General features: G+C 43.1%; 1 protein-coding gene across 4 annotated transcripts in view; it reads left to right on the forward strand.

Annotated features, from left to right (window-relative positions):
* The window catches only part of ASPH (aspartate beta-hydroxylase), a 597,360-nt gene that overhangs the window by 532,598 nt on the left and 50,897 nt on the right, over positions 1-13,865 (forward strand). For 3 of the 4 annotated variants that reach the window (XM_044065470.1, XM_044065471.1, XM_044065472.1), the window contains one exon: positions 10,370-10,417. In XM_044065470.1, coding sequence (XP_043921405.1) covers positions 10,370-10,417 — 48 coding nt within the window. Of the gene's footprint in view, positions 1-10,369; positions 10,418-12,237; positions 12,423-13,865 lie in introns of those variants that run through there. The other variant, XM_044065474.1, reaches the window with a different exon arrangement.

Raw genomic sequence — 13,865 nt, forward strand, 5'->3', positions numbered from 1 at the left:
GCTATGCACAAGGACCCAGTGACTTAACTACAAACAGTGTTCAGTCTCCCAGATAGGTTCCCAGTGCAAATCCGTGTGCTTCAGGGTTCAGTTCTGAGTTCACTGCTGTTCATACTGGTGATAGACTATATTAGCAAACAAGTTGTAGGGGACAGATCAACAAAGTTGCTGTCTGCAGATGATGTGGCATTACAGACCTACTCTGAGCAAGGACTTCAGCAAAGGGTAGGGAAATGGAATGCAAAACTGAAGGCACGTGGGATGAAATGGAGTACAGATAAGACAGTTGTAATGACAGCAAATTAGGGAAATCAGAAGAAGCTGAAAATTGAGACAGAATGAAAAATAGTGCAACAGATTAACAGCTTCAAGTCATATATTTTGGGAGGGGTGGTTTAGGAGAAGAGAAGTCTGAATGAGGAGGTCAAAGCTAGAATTAAAGGGGCTGCAGCCAACTGGCACAGCGTGTCAGGGGTAGTGTGTGACAGAAGAATGCCAAAGAAGCTGAAAAGTAAGGTGTACAAAACAGTACTGTGACCAGTACTAATGTATTTTACAGAAACCTGAGTAGTAAAGGCAGAGCATTTGAAGCAAGAGGTGATGGAAATGAAGTGCCAGAGACTGGGGATAGAATGCACACTGTGGGACAGATGAAGAAATAAGGATGCAAGAGCAGAAGCCAGAGTAGCTCCAACTGCAGAAAAGGTCAAAGAACAAGATACGGTAGTTTGGGCACATGTGCAGGAAAGCAGAAGACAATTTGGTGAATATGTGGGACAGACAGAAAGAAGGCAAGAGGAAACGAGGGCATCCAGCAAAGAGGTGGGGGGAGTGTGTGAGAGAAGACCTGTGACCTTCAGACATGAGTGTCAAAGAAGGTAGGAGAGAGGCATTGAATAGGCAGAGCTGGTGACAAGTGACATGACACCCTAACCCCATGTAGAAGATGGGAAAAAGGGATGATGATTATTTATACATCAGTCTTGGGGCAGTGGGGGTTGATATTAACAAGTATGGGACACAAGCCCGAGCCATATGTAGGGAAGGAATATTGTAGGCTGTGCTTCCTTGCTTTGGTTATTCCCTTTGTCTAGGCTTTGTAGGCTGGCTGATTTCTTAGCTCATTTCCATTCATAATAATCCTTGCACACATTCGCAAGTTGCTTGTGCACTGTCCCAGTATCCATACCTTCACACTTCTGGAAGGTTTGCTTTTACTGCCTTGCATACACATGAATGCTCCGCTGAGTTCCATTAAAGGCAGTACAGGACTGAGCAGTTACTGTTGAGATTCCTATGGTGATGGTAGGAGAGCTGTGCTTCAAGCCTTCACTAGCTTTTAATGAAAGTCCTTTGAATATTGCATTGAAGGTAAGCAATTGATCTGCCTACCTTCTTGAGGCATCTATGTACATCTTGTAGACATTTGATTAAAGTCAGCATCATTATATTGTGTGAGTGCCTCTAGTGTGCACTATTTATTCCTTTTGCACCAGTGCATACTCCGGACCAACGCATCTCAGTTGGAATAGAGGGAAAAGGTTCTGTGCTCCTGTCCTTCAATGACCCTGTACTGCTTCATTCATATTCTTGAATGTAGATGACCAGCTTTTCAAGTTGAGCTCACTCTAATGCACTGTCAAGGAAGATCACTGAATTCATGATAGACAACCTTAATCTTTAGGGAGAATTGTGTAGAGAACTGGCAACATTTGACATAGTGAGGGCCAGGTGTACTGCTGTATGAGAACACTAAAGATTCTCAGGGTTTGCTCCTAATGTGCTGTGGGGTACCTAAGGGGAAGCTATCTGCTATTGCATACATTACAGTGGTTGCATTGCTGCCCATAACCAAGGTCTCTGGATTTCCCCATATTTTTTTTTTTTTTAATTTTCCCATCATTGTGTACCTTTTACACTGTAGTAGTACTGCTTATATAGGAGACAAGCGACAGACTTTTTTTGAGGAGGAGGATTTGCCATTGATATTGAAGAGTCTGGGTAAGGATCTTATGGGAGATCTCTGTTGGTGTCAGAATTTAAGTTCTGCCCATTTGATGTAGTGTGTGCCTTAAGGAGACAAAATACACAGTGTTCTGAAAACCAGTGCAGTGTGCATCTACAATGTGCCTACATATTGTGAAATATATATTTTAAAAATATTGTAAAAATCCCAGTGATATCTTTTTCTTGTGTTCGTCTCTTTGCCAAGAAAGCCATGAGTTATGACAAGATTTCCTAAGAAGTAATTCTTTCAAGTATGACACAACTCTATTACTAGACACATTATTGTGATCTGTGAATTAACCTTTTACACAATGAAGTTGTATGGTTGTCGTCTCATAGCCCAGTGTAAAAGTCTTGCTTCACCAGTTTTCAAAACACCAACGTGACATTTTTCTGTCATGGTGAAATACCGTGAATGAATTTCACTTTCATTTATTTATGAATGATTTATTAAGCTGATGTAATAAACCAATTGGTGTAACCATAAAGTAAATTCCGGCTAATTCTACTGCTGTTTGAAGTGTTGGCATTATGCCGTGTGAAATATTTTAGCTTTAACTGAATTGGGTTAAAGCAGGCTAAAACTACTGGATTATCTTGGATTTTCAGAATGTTATAAATATCTGAATAAACTAGATGTGACATTAGACTAAATAATTTTTTGTTGGAATTCCAAATGCAGAATTTTGGTGTTCTGTTATGTATTTCGAATAGCAGTCATTCCTGAACATTTATTTTCAAGTTAGAATGCTTCCCATATAGTATACCTTTCTGCGAAAAAGCCCTGAAATAAAGATGGCAAAAGGGGATATGTTGAATCATTGTCTTCATTATTCTGATAGTATTGTTACATTTACCACTAATAAAAATGTTCTAAATTATACAGTTTACTAAGAAAATGGAAACAAAAGCATAGCTTTTCCTGTCAGTGCTTAATGCTGTAAAATTACTTTAAATATGAGATGAAGTTTTGGCTGCGCCTTGTACATTAAAAGCATAACTCTCAACTGTCTGCATTTTTCCTCATGTTTTGGGCTATAGCATAATAAAATTTGTGTTTTTTTTCTGGTAAATTATTGAGGCTTGCAGTCACTAAATAATGACAGATTTCTGTTTTGGATTCATTTCCTTCAGAAAATACATGCTAACACAAAACATGTTTTTTTTTCAAGCAACTTTCTGAATTTGTATGAGCAATGTTTAAAATTTGTCCCTGATTTTGAGCCTTTGTCCCTCATTGTAAGTAGCTTTGTCCAAATTCCTTGCAGTTGGGGGTCGAGAGGTATGATTGAAAACTTCATTCACAAACCAACTGAAAGGGATATTGTAATACAGGAGTTATGTGGAACAGACATGAATGTAGTACCTCCACATTTTTTCTGTTTTGGGTATTTTGCCTTTTGGGGTGGGTGTGGGGCATGGCACCACCACATTTCCTTGAAAACTGGAGTGCTAATTCACCAGTGACCTTCCTGTCCTGACTTGATGAAAATTTGAGTGTGTGAGATTTTCCATAGGCAGTCACACTTTATATGCTGGGGGTGGCTTTTATGGCTATCACCGCAGATGATTTCAGCCTGGTGAGAGATCTACTCATGAATTTTTTTTGCAGTACTTAGATTTGCATTTTATGTTCTGCACATGCATTGCAACGTTGCTTCCATTCTGAAACATACAGATGTGACTAGCTACATCCCCTCATTACCAGTTAAGAGTATAACATTAGTATTGTGGATTGATGGTTGTTTGTTCGCACAGAATACCATTGATGTTCTTTGTGTTTCACTGTTGCAGTCATCACCTGTGGGGTTATCCCTGCTGTGGTAGCCCTCGGCCGGCCCAAATACCATAGTCAGTGTTTTTCTGCATCGCCTGCTATCGCTTGCTGACTGACGTCAGTTCGTCAGTGCTATAAAGCAAGGCAGCCGACGCCATTACATCAGTCTTTTTTGTCATGGAGCCCGTAGCAAAAGCAGTTCTCAAGTATGCCGGTCGGTCGCTACCAGAGTTTGAATTACAGCTGAAAACATCTAAAGCTAAGTACCCTGTTGGGGATCCTTTTTTCTTGCACTAACCGATGTCTGAAAAAGTTAACAATTGTCTCGCCTGTGGAAAACAAATTCCACACCGAGACTTCCATTCATACTGCGTCAGTTGTTTAGGCCCAGACCACAATGTCACCAGTTGCCGGTTCTGTGCCCTCTTTAACGCGAGAATCATTCATCGTAGAGCTCTTATTTTAGCCAGGTATTTTCGTCTTCCATTTTCGCATTCCGAAATGGTGTCCGTCAGCCAAAAATCCATAGACATTCTGAAAAAAAGTAAAGGTAACGCTAGAGACAGACCACACAAAGCTAAGCCTTCCGACAACTCTACCGCTAAGCAGGTAGTCATTTCTCTGGAATTCAGAGAGAAGCCTTCCTAGCCACTTGATGCCCGATCCGATACCTTCGCAGGCCTCTACCAAGACCCTTTCAGAGTCTGGTATGCTGTAGAAATCTCCATATTCCGAGCCTTTGGTTGTCTCAGCCTTGGTTGGGTCCGGAGCCATAACGCAGGCACCGGCTTCCGAGAAGGTTTTTCACACTACCGAATCTAGACAAAAAAAACAACGTCTTCTCATCCGACAACTGTTTCTCTCAGACCGATGGGTACTGTTAGGCCTAGAAGCAAGGCCACTCCTAGGAAATCTACCTCTAGCCACCATCTTTCTCCTGCTCCACCACCCCAAGCTCAAATGCTTAAAATGGTGGAGGATCTTATCTTCCTTATCGGGGGTAGCCAGGCCACAACTTCTAAAAGGAAAAGAGACCCTTCTCATGAAAGGCTGACAGAACAGAATTCTGAGGAGTCTGATTATTCAGATTTTGAAGAGGAACAACAACCTCTGACTGCTTATGAGGATTCAGATGCAGAGGAATCCATTTCTTCTGCCTCCCCACCAGAGGATTTTTCCTTTGGGGAAACCCTTCACATCCTCAGGGAACATTTCCACTGGGAATCCCAGGACTTCCCTCAGTCTAAGAAAAGACTGAGAGTTTCTAGACCTGCCCTAGCACAGACCCTTGGCCATCCCCCTGTCGTAGAGGTTGTGGATGATGTCTTCCATGAATCCAACTTAGCTCCTGACACCCTCCCACCTGCTCCCAGTAAACCTGATAGGTATTACAGAGTACCAGATTCTCACAAATACCTGTACAGAAATCCTGCTGCAGACCAGAGGTCATTGCATAGGGACCAAAAGGAGCTAAGGCTAGTTCTGCAAAAAATCGTATTCTTTCTGACAAGGATTCCAGAGCTCTGTGCAGATAGGGTAAAAATGTATACACCTCTGCAACCTTAGCTATCAGAGCACTCAACTGTCAGTTCCACATGTTAAAATATCAACAACACACTTTGGAACTGTTCAAGCAAATGATTTCAACCTTTCCTAACTGTGCCAATTCGAAAGAGTTAGCACATTTACTGCACTCTACTTGTTAAGTGGCCAAACACCCATTACACTGTGGATATGATGCCCTAGTAGCCTTAAACAGGCCAGCAGTGTCAGGATCTGTCATTAGGAAACATGCATGGTTGAAGGAACACCTTCTCCCTGATCATGTCAAATCTAAATTAATTGATGCACCCTTGGATAAGGACCGCTTGTTTGGAGTAAAAGCAGAAGAGGTGCTTAAAAAGATGGAAGATGAAGCAAAATCTATGCAAACAGTTAAATATATCTTTCAGGTACAACCTCCTAGGTTCAGGAGGAATTTCCCTCAAACCACTGGTCTTTTCCTGCACCTAGCAGACTGGGGGCAAGGTAAGCCCCACAGGGACAGACCACCCCGGCCCCTATCCCAGGGACAGTAGAGAATCACACAGTGGACCACTCCCGCTCCAAAGGCAGGGAGTTCTAAGCCATCCATCTATAGCAAAATCTCTCAGTGACTCCCCCTCTGCCCTCCTTTCACTCACCAAAAGCTAGGAGGAAGGCTCTCCCACTGCAAAGAAAATTGGCTTTCTGTAACAAAGGACCAACGGGTCTTAAAGATCATTTTTCAGGGACACAAATTCTCCTTCAACGAACTCCCAATTCCAAGAGGGTACCCACACTTACCTCCAAATCAGTGGGCAGAGGCACTGAAACAAGTCCAAACTCTCATATCCCAAGGGGCTGAAGAACCTGTCCCCTCAGATCAAACAGGCAAAGGCTTTTATTCCAAACTATTCCTTGTCCCCAGAAAAGAAGGAACTTGGCACCCCATCCTGGATCTGTCCATTCTGAACACCTACCTGGTGATCCCCAAATTCAAAATGCTAAGTTTGCAGCAGCTGCTGCCTATCCTGACAAAAATGCCTGGGTAGTTACCCTAGATCTAAAAGATGCCTACCTCCACACCCCCATAAGGGAATCCTGCAGGAAATTCCTTGGCTTTAGAGCAGGTTCACAACACTTTCAGTTCTCTGCGCCACTCTTTGGCTTATCTACTGCTCCCGAGGAATTCACCAAATGCTTAGCTCTGGCCATAGCCTTTTGCAGACAGAAAAATATAGAGATTTACCCTTATCTGGACGACTGCCTCATTCAGGCAGAGTGCAAAGAAAAGCTACTCAAGGACCTCCTCTGTGTCAAACCCCCCTAACCTCCTTAGGGTACACCGTCAATGAGAAGAAATCAAAGCAAACACCCTCCAGGAAGATCATTTTCTCGGGAGCACTGCTGGACACAGCATCCCAAATGGCCTTCCTATCTTCAGAAAAGCAGAGGTTCCTGCCTCTCTACTTTACCCAACTGGCTTCCAGAAGTCACCTCACTGCGAGGAAGTTCCTGCAAGCCTTGGGGTACATGGCATCTTGCATCCTTCTAATTCCTCTGGTCAGGCTTCACATGAAAAGACTTCAGTGGTATTTATTTATTTAAATTTGTTGACCGGGAGTATCCGACTGGACGTAGGTTCATTTTCAGTGGAGGCCCGGGGAGAAAAGCTCCACAGTTAAAATAAACAGACAGTAGTTACATTGGATTACATAGCGATTAACAATTTAACATAGCAATTACTTACAACATATTTACAGATGAAGAACATAGTACATCAGTAGACAACTAGAATCTTTGTCTGTGAAGTACATAACAGACATTAACAAATGTTACAATGAGAAGTTCCTGCTGTATAATAAGTACTAGGCTTATGAGCATCTGAGCTTGCTATAATCAAGGTAGTTAGTGGAGTGGAAAGAAAGGTAGTGGTTGGATGGGGTGGGTGATATTAGAGTGGGAGTTGCAAGGGCATAGCCAGCATGTTTTTAGGTGTGCTTCTAGTAAAGTTTTGAAGTGGGTGCATGATGATACGGAGGTAATTGTGGGTGGAAGGGAGTTCCATAATTTGGCTATGGTGCAAGAGAATAGTGCTTCACCAGCAGAGTTACTGGCTTTAGTTATCTGCAAGTGATTTTTGTTGCTGGATCTTAGTGGTCTGGTGGTGCGATAGGATTGGAGTAGATTCTGGAGAGATGAGACATTTAGTGGATGATTTACTAGTTTGTGGATGAGTGAGAGTTGATACCACTGAAGGAGGTGAGGGAGTTCAAGCCAGCCCAGTTCAGCAAGTGAGAGACAGTGGTGACTATGGTAGGATGCCCCTGTGGCGAATTTGGCGATTTTGTTGCAGCAGGTCTCTAAAGAACCTTTGGTGTCAGCACACTCAACCTCTAGAGACCTCTCTCTATCTGATCCCCTGTAATAGAGCCGAGTTTCTCTGGTGGACAGGGGGGGTCTGCGCCAAGAACAAGGGTCTTTCCTTCACCCTCCACCCAACTGGATAGACCATTACCACCGACACCTCAGACATTGCTTGGGGCACTCGCCTAGAAGGCAAGTGCACCCAAGGTCGTTGGGATGCCCAGCACTTTCCCTTACACATCAACCAGAAGGAAATGATGGCAGTACAAAAGGCTCTGACATCTTTCAAACCCCATCTCAAGTCAGGAGTTCTACTTGTCAGAACAGTGGTACATCAACAAACAGGGAGGGACCCAATCTTACCCTCTGTGCAGGCTAGCCATGAACCTCTGGTTGACGGCCTCTTCCATGGGATTACACCTAATAGCCCAGTAACTACCAGGGATCAAAAACACCCTGGCAGACCACTTAAGCAGAAACGTACTGGACCCCCACGAATGGCAGCTCCACAGAAACATCTTTTTACAAATCACTCAGGAGTGGGGGACTCCAGGGGTGGATCTCTTTGCTTCGCATCTCAACCGTCGGCTGAAATAATTCTGTACCAGGGAGTGTCACCACCTAGCATGGAAGGTGGATGCCTTGATCTTCCCCTGGAACACTCTCTTTGTGTACGCATTTCCTCCTCTGCCACTTATTCCCAAGTTACTGATCAAAATAAGGGAGGAGAGACTAAAGGCCATCCTCATTGCTCCAGATTGGCCCAGACAACATTGGTACCCCTTACTGCACAGCCTAACATTACAGCCTCCCAGGCAGCTTCCCCTGATCTCAGACCTACTCAGGTGTGGAGGGGTGCTGCACCCAGACTTGCGGATTGTCAAACTATCAGCATGGCTAATACTCTAAAGGCAAACAAGGGGCCCCTGTTAAGCAAACCAGTCCTAGACATTATCACAGAGACCAGAAGACCCAGCACCAGAAAATCCTACGCAGGAAAATGGAAAAGATTCTGTTCTTGGAGCCAGTCCAGAGGGGAATATACCTCACAACCTTCCATCCCTCTTATCCTGGACTACCTAGTGGAGCTACTTAATAGTGCCCTCTCCTTCTCTTCTATTAAAATCCACGCCTCAGCCATTTCAGCTCATTTTGATGCAGAGCAGCCCCTGTTCTCCCATCCTTTGATTAATCAATTCCTCAGAGGGGGTTCCAATATAAGACCGCCCAGAATCCCACCCATGCCAGCATGGGACCTGAATTATGTTTTAGAAACACTAACATTGCCACCCTTCGAACCTGCTACTTCAGCAGAACTAAGATGCCTGTCCTGGAAGACTGCTTTTCTCCTAGCTGTCACCTCAGTCAGAAGGGTTTCAGAACTTCAGGCACTGATAGCCATTGAGCCTTTCATTATCTTCCATGCAGACAGGGTCTCCCTGAGGACTTATCCCTCCTGTATGCCCAAGGTGGTATCTAATGTGACTCTCAACCAGGCCATACATCTACCCACCTTCTTTCCTAACCCTCAAAACAAGGGGGAAAGAATTTTGCACTCACTAGACGTGCACAGACAGCTCTGATACTATCTGGACTGTACAAAACCCTTCAGGAAAACAGACCAACTACTTGTCAGCTTTGTCCCAGGGGCAGAGGGGAAGCCCATTTCCTAGCAAACCATTTCTAGATGGATATCACACTGTATCCATTTCTGCTACATATTAAATGGAAACCCCTCCAAGTCTATTTGAACCCATTCCACTAGGGCAGCCTCCACTTCCACAGCATTCCTCAGAGGAGTTCCCACCAGGGACATCCTGGAAGCTGCCACCCGGACTTCTGTCCGTACCTTTAGCAAGCATTACCACCTACCTCTATTTTCTAAGGCTAGGGCAGGGTTTGCCTCTGCAGTTCTGCAGGGCATGCTGACCCATGCCTAGGTCTCTTAAGCCTACCACCCCTTTCCTCAGCTTTGGGAATCCTCCCACAGGTGATGACTGCAACAGTGAAATACAAAGAACATAGTACAGTTGTGTACACTTACCGTAAATGTAGATGTTTGAGTGTATTCACTGTTGCAGTCCTGGTTTCACTCCCTCCTTCCCCCTTATATCTTCTTTCTTTAGGGAGACCTAAGCTTCTCACGGTAGCTTTTAGCCACCAGGACAATTTTACCATATTTCCTTGGGGTTCTGACTGGTTAGGGCAAGAAAAACTGATGTAATGGCGTTGGCTGCCTTGCTTTATAGCACTGACTACCTGACGTCAGTCAGCAAGCAACAGCAGCCGATGCTGAAAAACATTGACTCTGGTATTCGGGCCGACCGAGGGCTGCCACAGCAGGGATAACCCCACAGGTGACTGCAACAGTGAATAAACTCGAACATCTACATTTATGGTAAGTGTACACAACTGTACTTTTCATCTGCAGTAGAGTAATAAGCATTGTAGTTGGGTATTTCCAGCTGATAGAGAAGTGGTACTCACTGCATGGTTTCTGTCAGCTGTTAACACCTTCTGTTTCTCAGCAGTTTATTAGAATTTTACCAATAACATTAGTTTAAATCTTTATTTAGCTACTTGTTACACATGTACCTGTTTTAATGTGAAGAATTTTTACACTCTATAGAGTTTTTACTTCATCATTTTAGAATGGTTTTGCATTACTGAACTAATTTCCATTTTTATGAACTCCAGGAGTGGAGGAACCAGGAGGGACTCCAGAGAAAAGGGTTAAAGCAAAAGGTATCTTGTTATTTGATGCCTTGTGAATGTCAGCAAGTCAGTGTGTGTATGGACATTGAAATTTCAGCATGAGATGCATGGTAATGTTAACATTATAAAATGGGTTTAAGTATTTAGAATTTGTAGTTACCCAAGAGCTGGCCTTAACCCACCTATTTTTCCTCACTTTGTGGTATAGACAGATGTAAGCAATGAAAGGTACACACAAAAGTAATCCTTTTATGGAGAAAGAAATAAGCTGTTTGCATTTGGGGCAGAGGGTTGGGCAGTTAGTGCAGAGGATTAAAGCAGTCCATTGTTAATGATTTGTATTGCAGCCAAGGTGCAAGGTTTGACCTTTATTTACCTAACTTGCGACTCTGACTTAGTCTCTTAATTAGACATTGCTCCTGGGTCACCCCCTGGGTCACCCCTGAATAGGGACAGTTGTGTCCAGTGGGCTTACTCAGTCAACAGATTGAAAATTGCATTTGAAGCAGACTTTAGGGAAGTAGATCATTTAGGCGGGCAGTACTCATGTGCTGTAACAATCTGTATATATTTCATTAGCATTTTGGCAATGACATCTTTGCTGACTGATATTAAGGCACTGTAAATGGACTCCAAGTGTGAAACAGGTTCTGATGCTCTTCATAATAACTTTCTTCACACTCATATTAATACTTATTTTTCATTCTTCGCCTCTGCTGCCTATCTACTGTCAGCTCCCTCCCTGCCATTGTGCCATTCAATCCATTCGTTTCTCATTACCAGGGAGAAAACTGACTGGAAGGAGGCCATCATTTTGACAAAAATGAGTTTTTTTTTTTTTTGTGCTTTAACCGTAATGTCTCCTTGAACACTTAGCTTGTGGAGGAGAACTTGCAGTTGGACTGTCTGTGCCAATTATCCTTCACTTCTTCAGGGGATGTTGCAGTCATACAGCTTCACCCCCCCCCCCTTTCTGTCTTGCATGGAAAGTGCTTTACCCAGTCTTCACTGGAGAAATTGAACTTGCAATGTGCTCCTTGAGAGCTTGCTATACACTTCACCCCTGGGCAGAGGCTAGCAGATCATACCCCTCCCTTGCAGTCTCTCTCCTCAATTGCAGTGTTCCTATTCGAAACCCAAGTTCATTCATCCTTCTGTTTGATATAACAAGACTATTTGAGTACATATTTAATATGAAATATCATAGACCTAAAAGTTATTCCTTTTGTTCTTGTACCAGTGTGGTTCTGTTTATCTGACACAATAGCTTTCCAAAGAGAAAGCAAAACGTCATTTTTTAAGTGAAGTTGTGCTTAGTATGAACCCTGATGTGAGCATTTGTTCTACTGTTACGGAGCAGGGAATGAATTATATCAGCTTCATTGCAACTTTCTGCTGACTGGAGACACCCATTCAATAACAGAATAGGCAGGCTGTACACACTACATAATTCACAGAGAAACACTACCACACTACCATGTATACAAGATAGCAGCTACAAGTAGTAGCACAAGAATGGGGAAACTGGGAGCAGTAAGAAGTTAGGAAGAAAACGTATGTGAGGTGTCTGGGTAAAGAAGGATCATCCAGGGGCTTGAGGGACTGATATGAGTAGTGTTTCCAAGTGCACCTTGTGGTGTCATGAGAAAGGCTTACCTATGCCAAATATTGTTTGTTTGGGGTGGATTAATGTTTAGGAACAAATACTGATCATGTTGTATATATTTGTGATACCCACAAAAAGCTGAACCCATTTTATAATTCTAATAATGAACTGTTATTGTTTGCGGTGTGGCATGTGCTCTGCACTAAGTGTATGATCATGCTTTCTAATGATTTTTGTATTGCAGAATTGGGGTAAAGAAAATACAGCAGAAGAAATACTTCCTGGCAAAACAGAAATGTTTGCACAAGAATGTTTAGGATTCTATCTTTTTCAAGGCATTATGGGAGAGGAGATACTGCCTGTCAACAATGCACAGTGATCAAAGGTGTTTAATGTGCATTAAACCAAACCTGTTTCATTATCTAGCTACAGCAATTGTAATAAAGCACCTCCGCATATCATCAGGCTTAGCGGATAAGTGTTAATTTAATATTGTGTGTGTGTGTGTGTGTGTGTGTGTGTGTGTGTGTGTGTGTGTGTGTGTGTGTGTGTGTGTGTGTGTATTTGTGTATGTATTGTGTGTGTGTGTATTGGTTTACCTCTAAAACCGCGAATCACTGTGATTCGAGTGCTCATATGAGCGACTCGAAACCACAAAACTGTACATGTCGACAGTCCTTAATGTTCGAAAAACAGCAAATTGAAAAGCAGATTCGCTGTTTTTCGAACATTAATATAGAAGAAAAAGAAGTGCAAAGCAGGGGGCTGCACCCCCCCCACACTTTATTATTCTGACTCCAAGATCGCACTACAGTGGGGAAAGGAACCAGTTCTCGATCCCCACTATAGTGTAATCCGCCCCAGAATGTTGAATGTGCAATGAGCGAATCTCACTGTGGATTTGCTCATTGCACATTCGAACCTTTTTCCGTTCTGCGTTTGCAAACTTTGCAGATTGCCTTTTGGAAATGTTCTGTTCGCCCTTCTGCAATATGCGGTTTTAAAGGCAAACTGTGTGTATTGTGTGCATAGCTATATTATGTGAGCCCAAACATGCAAAAGTAAATGAGATTTTGACAGCAGAACAGGAAACTGGGGCTTGCAGTTATTCAGGCATTTTTGCTGGGAGCTTAATCTGCTGATATCATGGGGTACCACGTCATTAACTATAGATCACCAACTCTGGTGTGGCTGTACCTCATAGTAGAGGGTACACTCCAAGGTATCACAACTTTGGACTTGGATGCATTTCCCAGATTCACCATTAAATGACTACCATTCCGAGTATTGCAGTTATGTATTTATGGTATAAATTCTCCTTATTATTAAAACAGTTGCATATAAAACAAAGTCCTTGGAGGCATTTTTTGCATCACTTGCACAGCATGTGCCGTTTGCTGGAAGTACTTTATCTTACTTAAATGTCTTAGAAGATTTGCATCAGATATATAGCTGCACATAATGTGGTAGCCCTCGGCTGGTCCGAATACCAGAGTCAATGTTTTTGTGTACCAGCTGCTGTCACTTGTAGTCTGACGTCAGGTTGTCAGTACTGTAAAGCAAGGCAGCTGATGTCATTACATCAGTCTTTCTTGCCGTGGAGCCCGTAGCATAAGCAGTTCGCATGAGTGCCGGTCAGTCGCTACTAGAAGTTGAATTTCAGCAGAAAACGTCTAAAGCTAAGGACCCTTTTCGTTACTCTAACCAATGTCTGAAAAAGTTAATGGTCTCACCTTTGGAAAGGATCCCACACCAAAACTTTCATTCTTACTGCATCACTTGTTTAGGCTCAGACCACAATGTCCCTTGTTGCCGGTTCTGTGCCCTCTTTTTAATGTAAGAACCATTCGCCGTAGAGCTCTTTTTGTAGAC

Source organism: Protopterus annectens, chromosome 3.part0 (assembly GCF_019279795.1).
Source record: "Protopterus annectens isolate FY-2018-M chromosome 3.part0, PAN1.0, whole genome shotgun sequence".
Classification (NCBI taxonomy): domain Eukaryota; kingdom Metazoa; phylum Chordata; order Ceratodontiformes; family Protopteridae; genus Protopterus; species Protopterus annectens.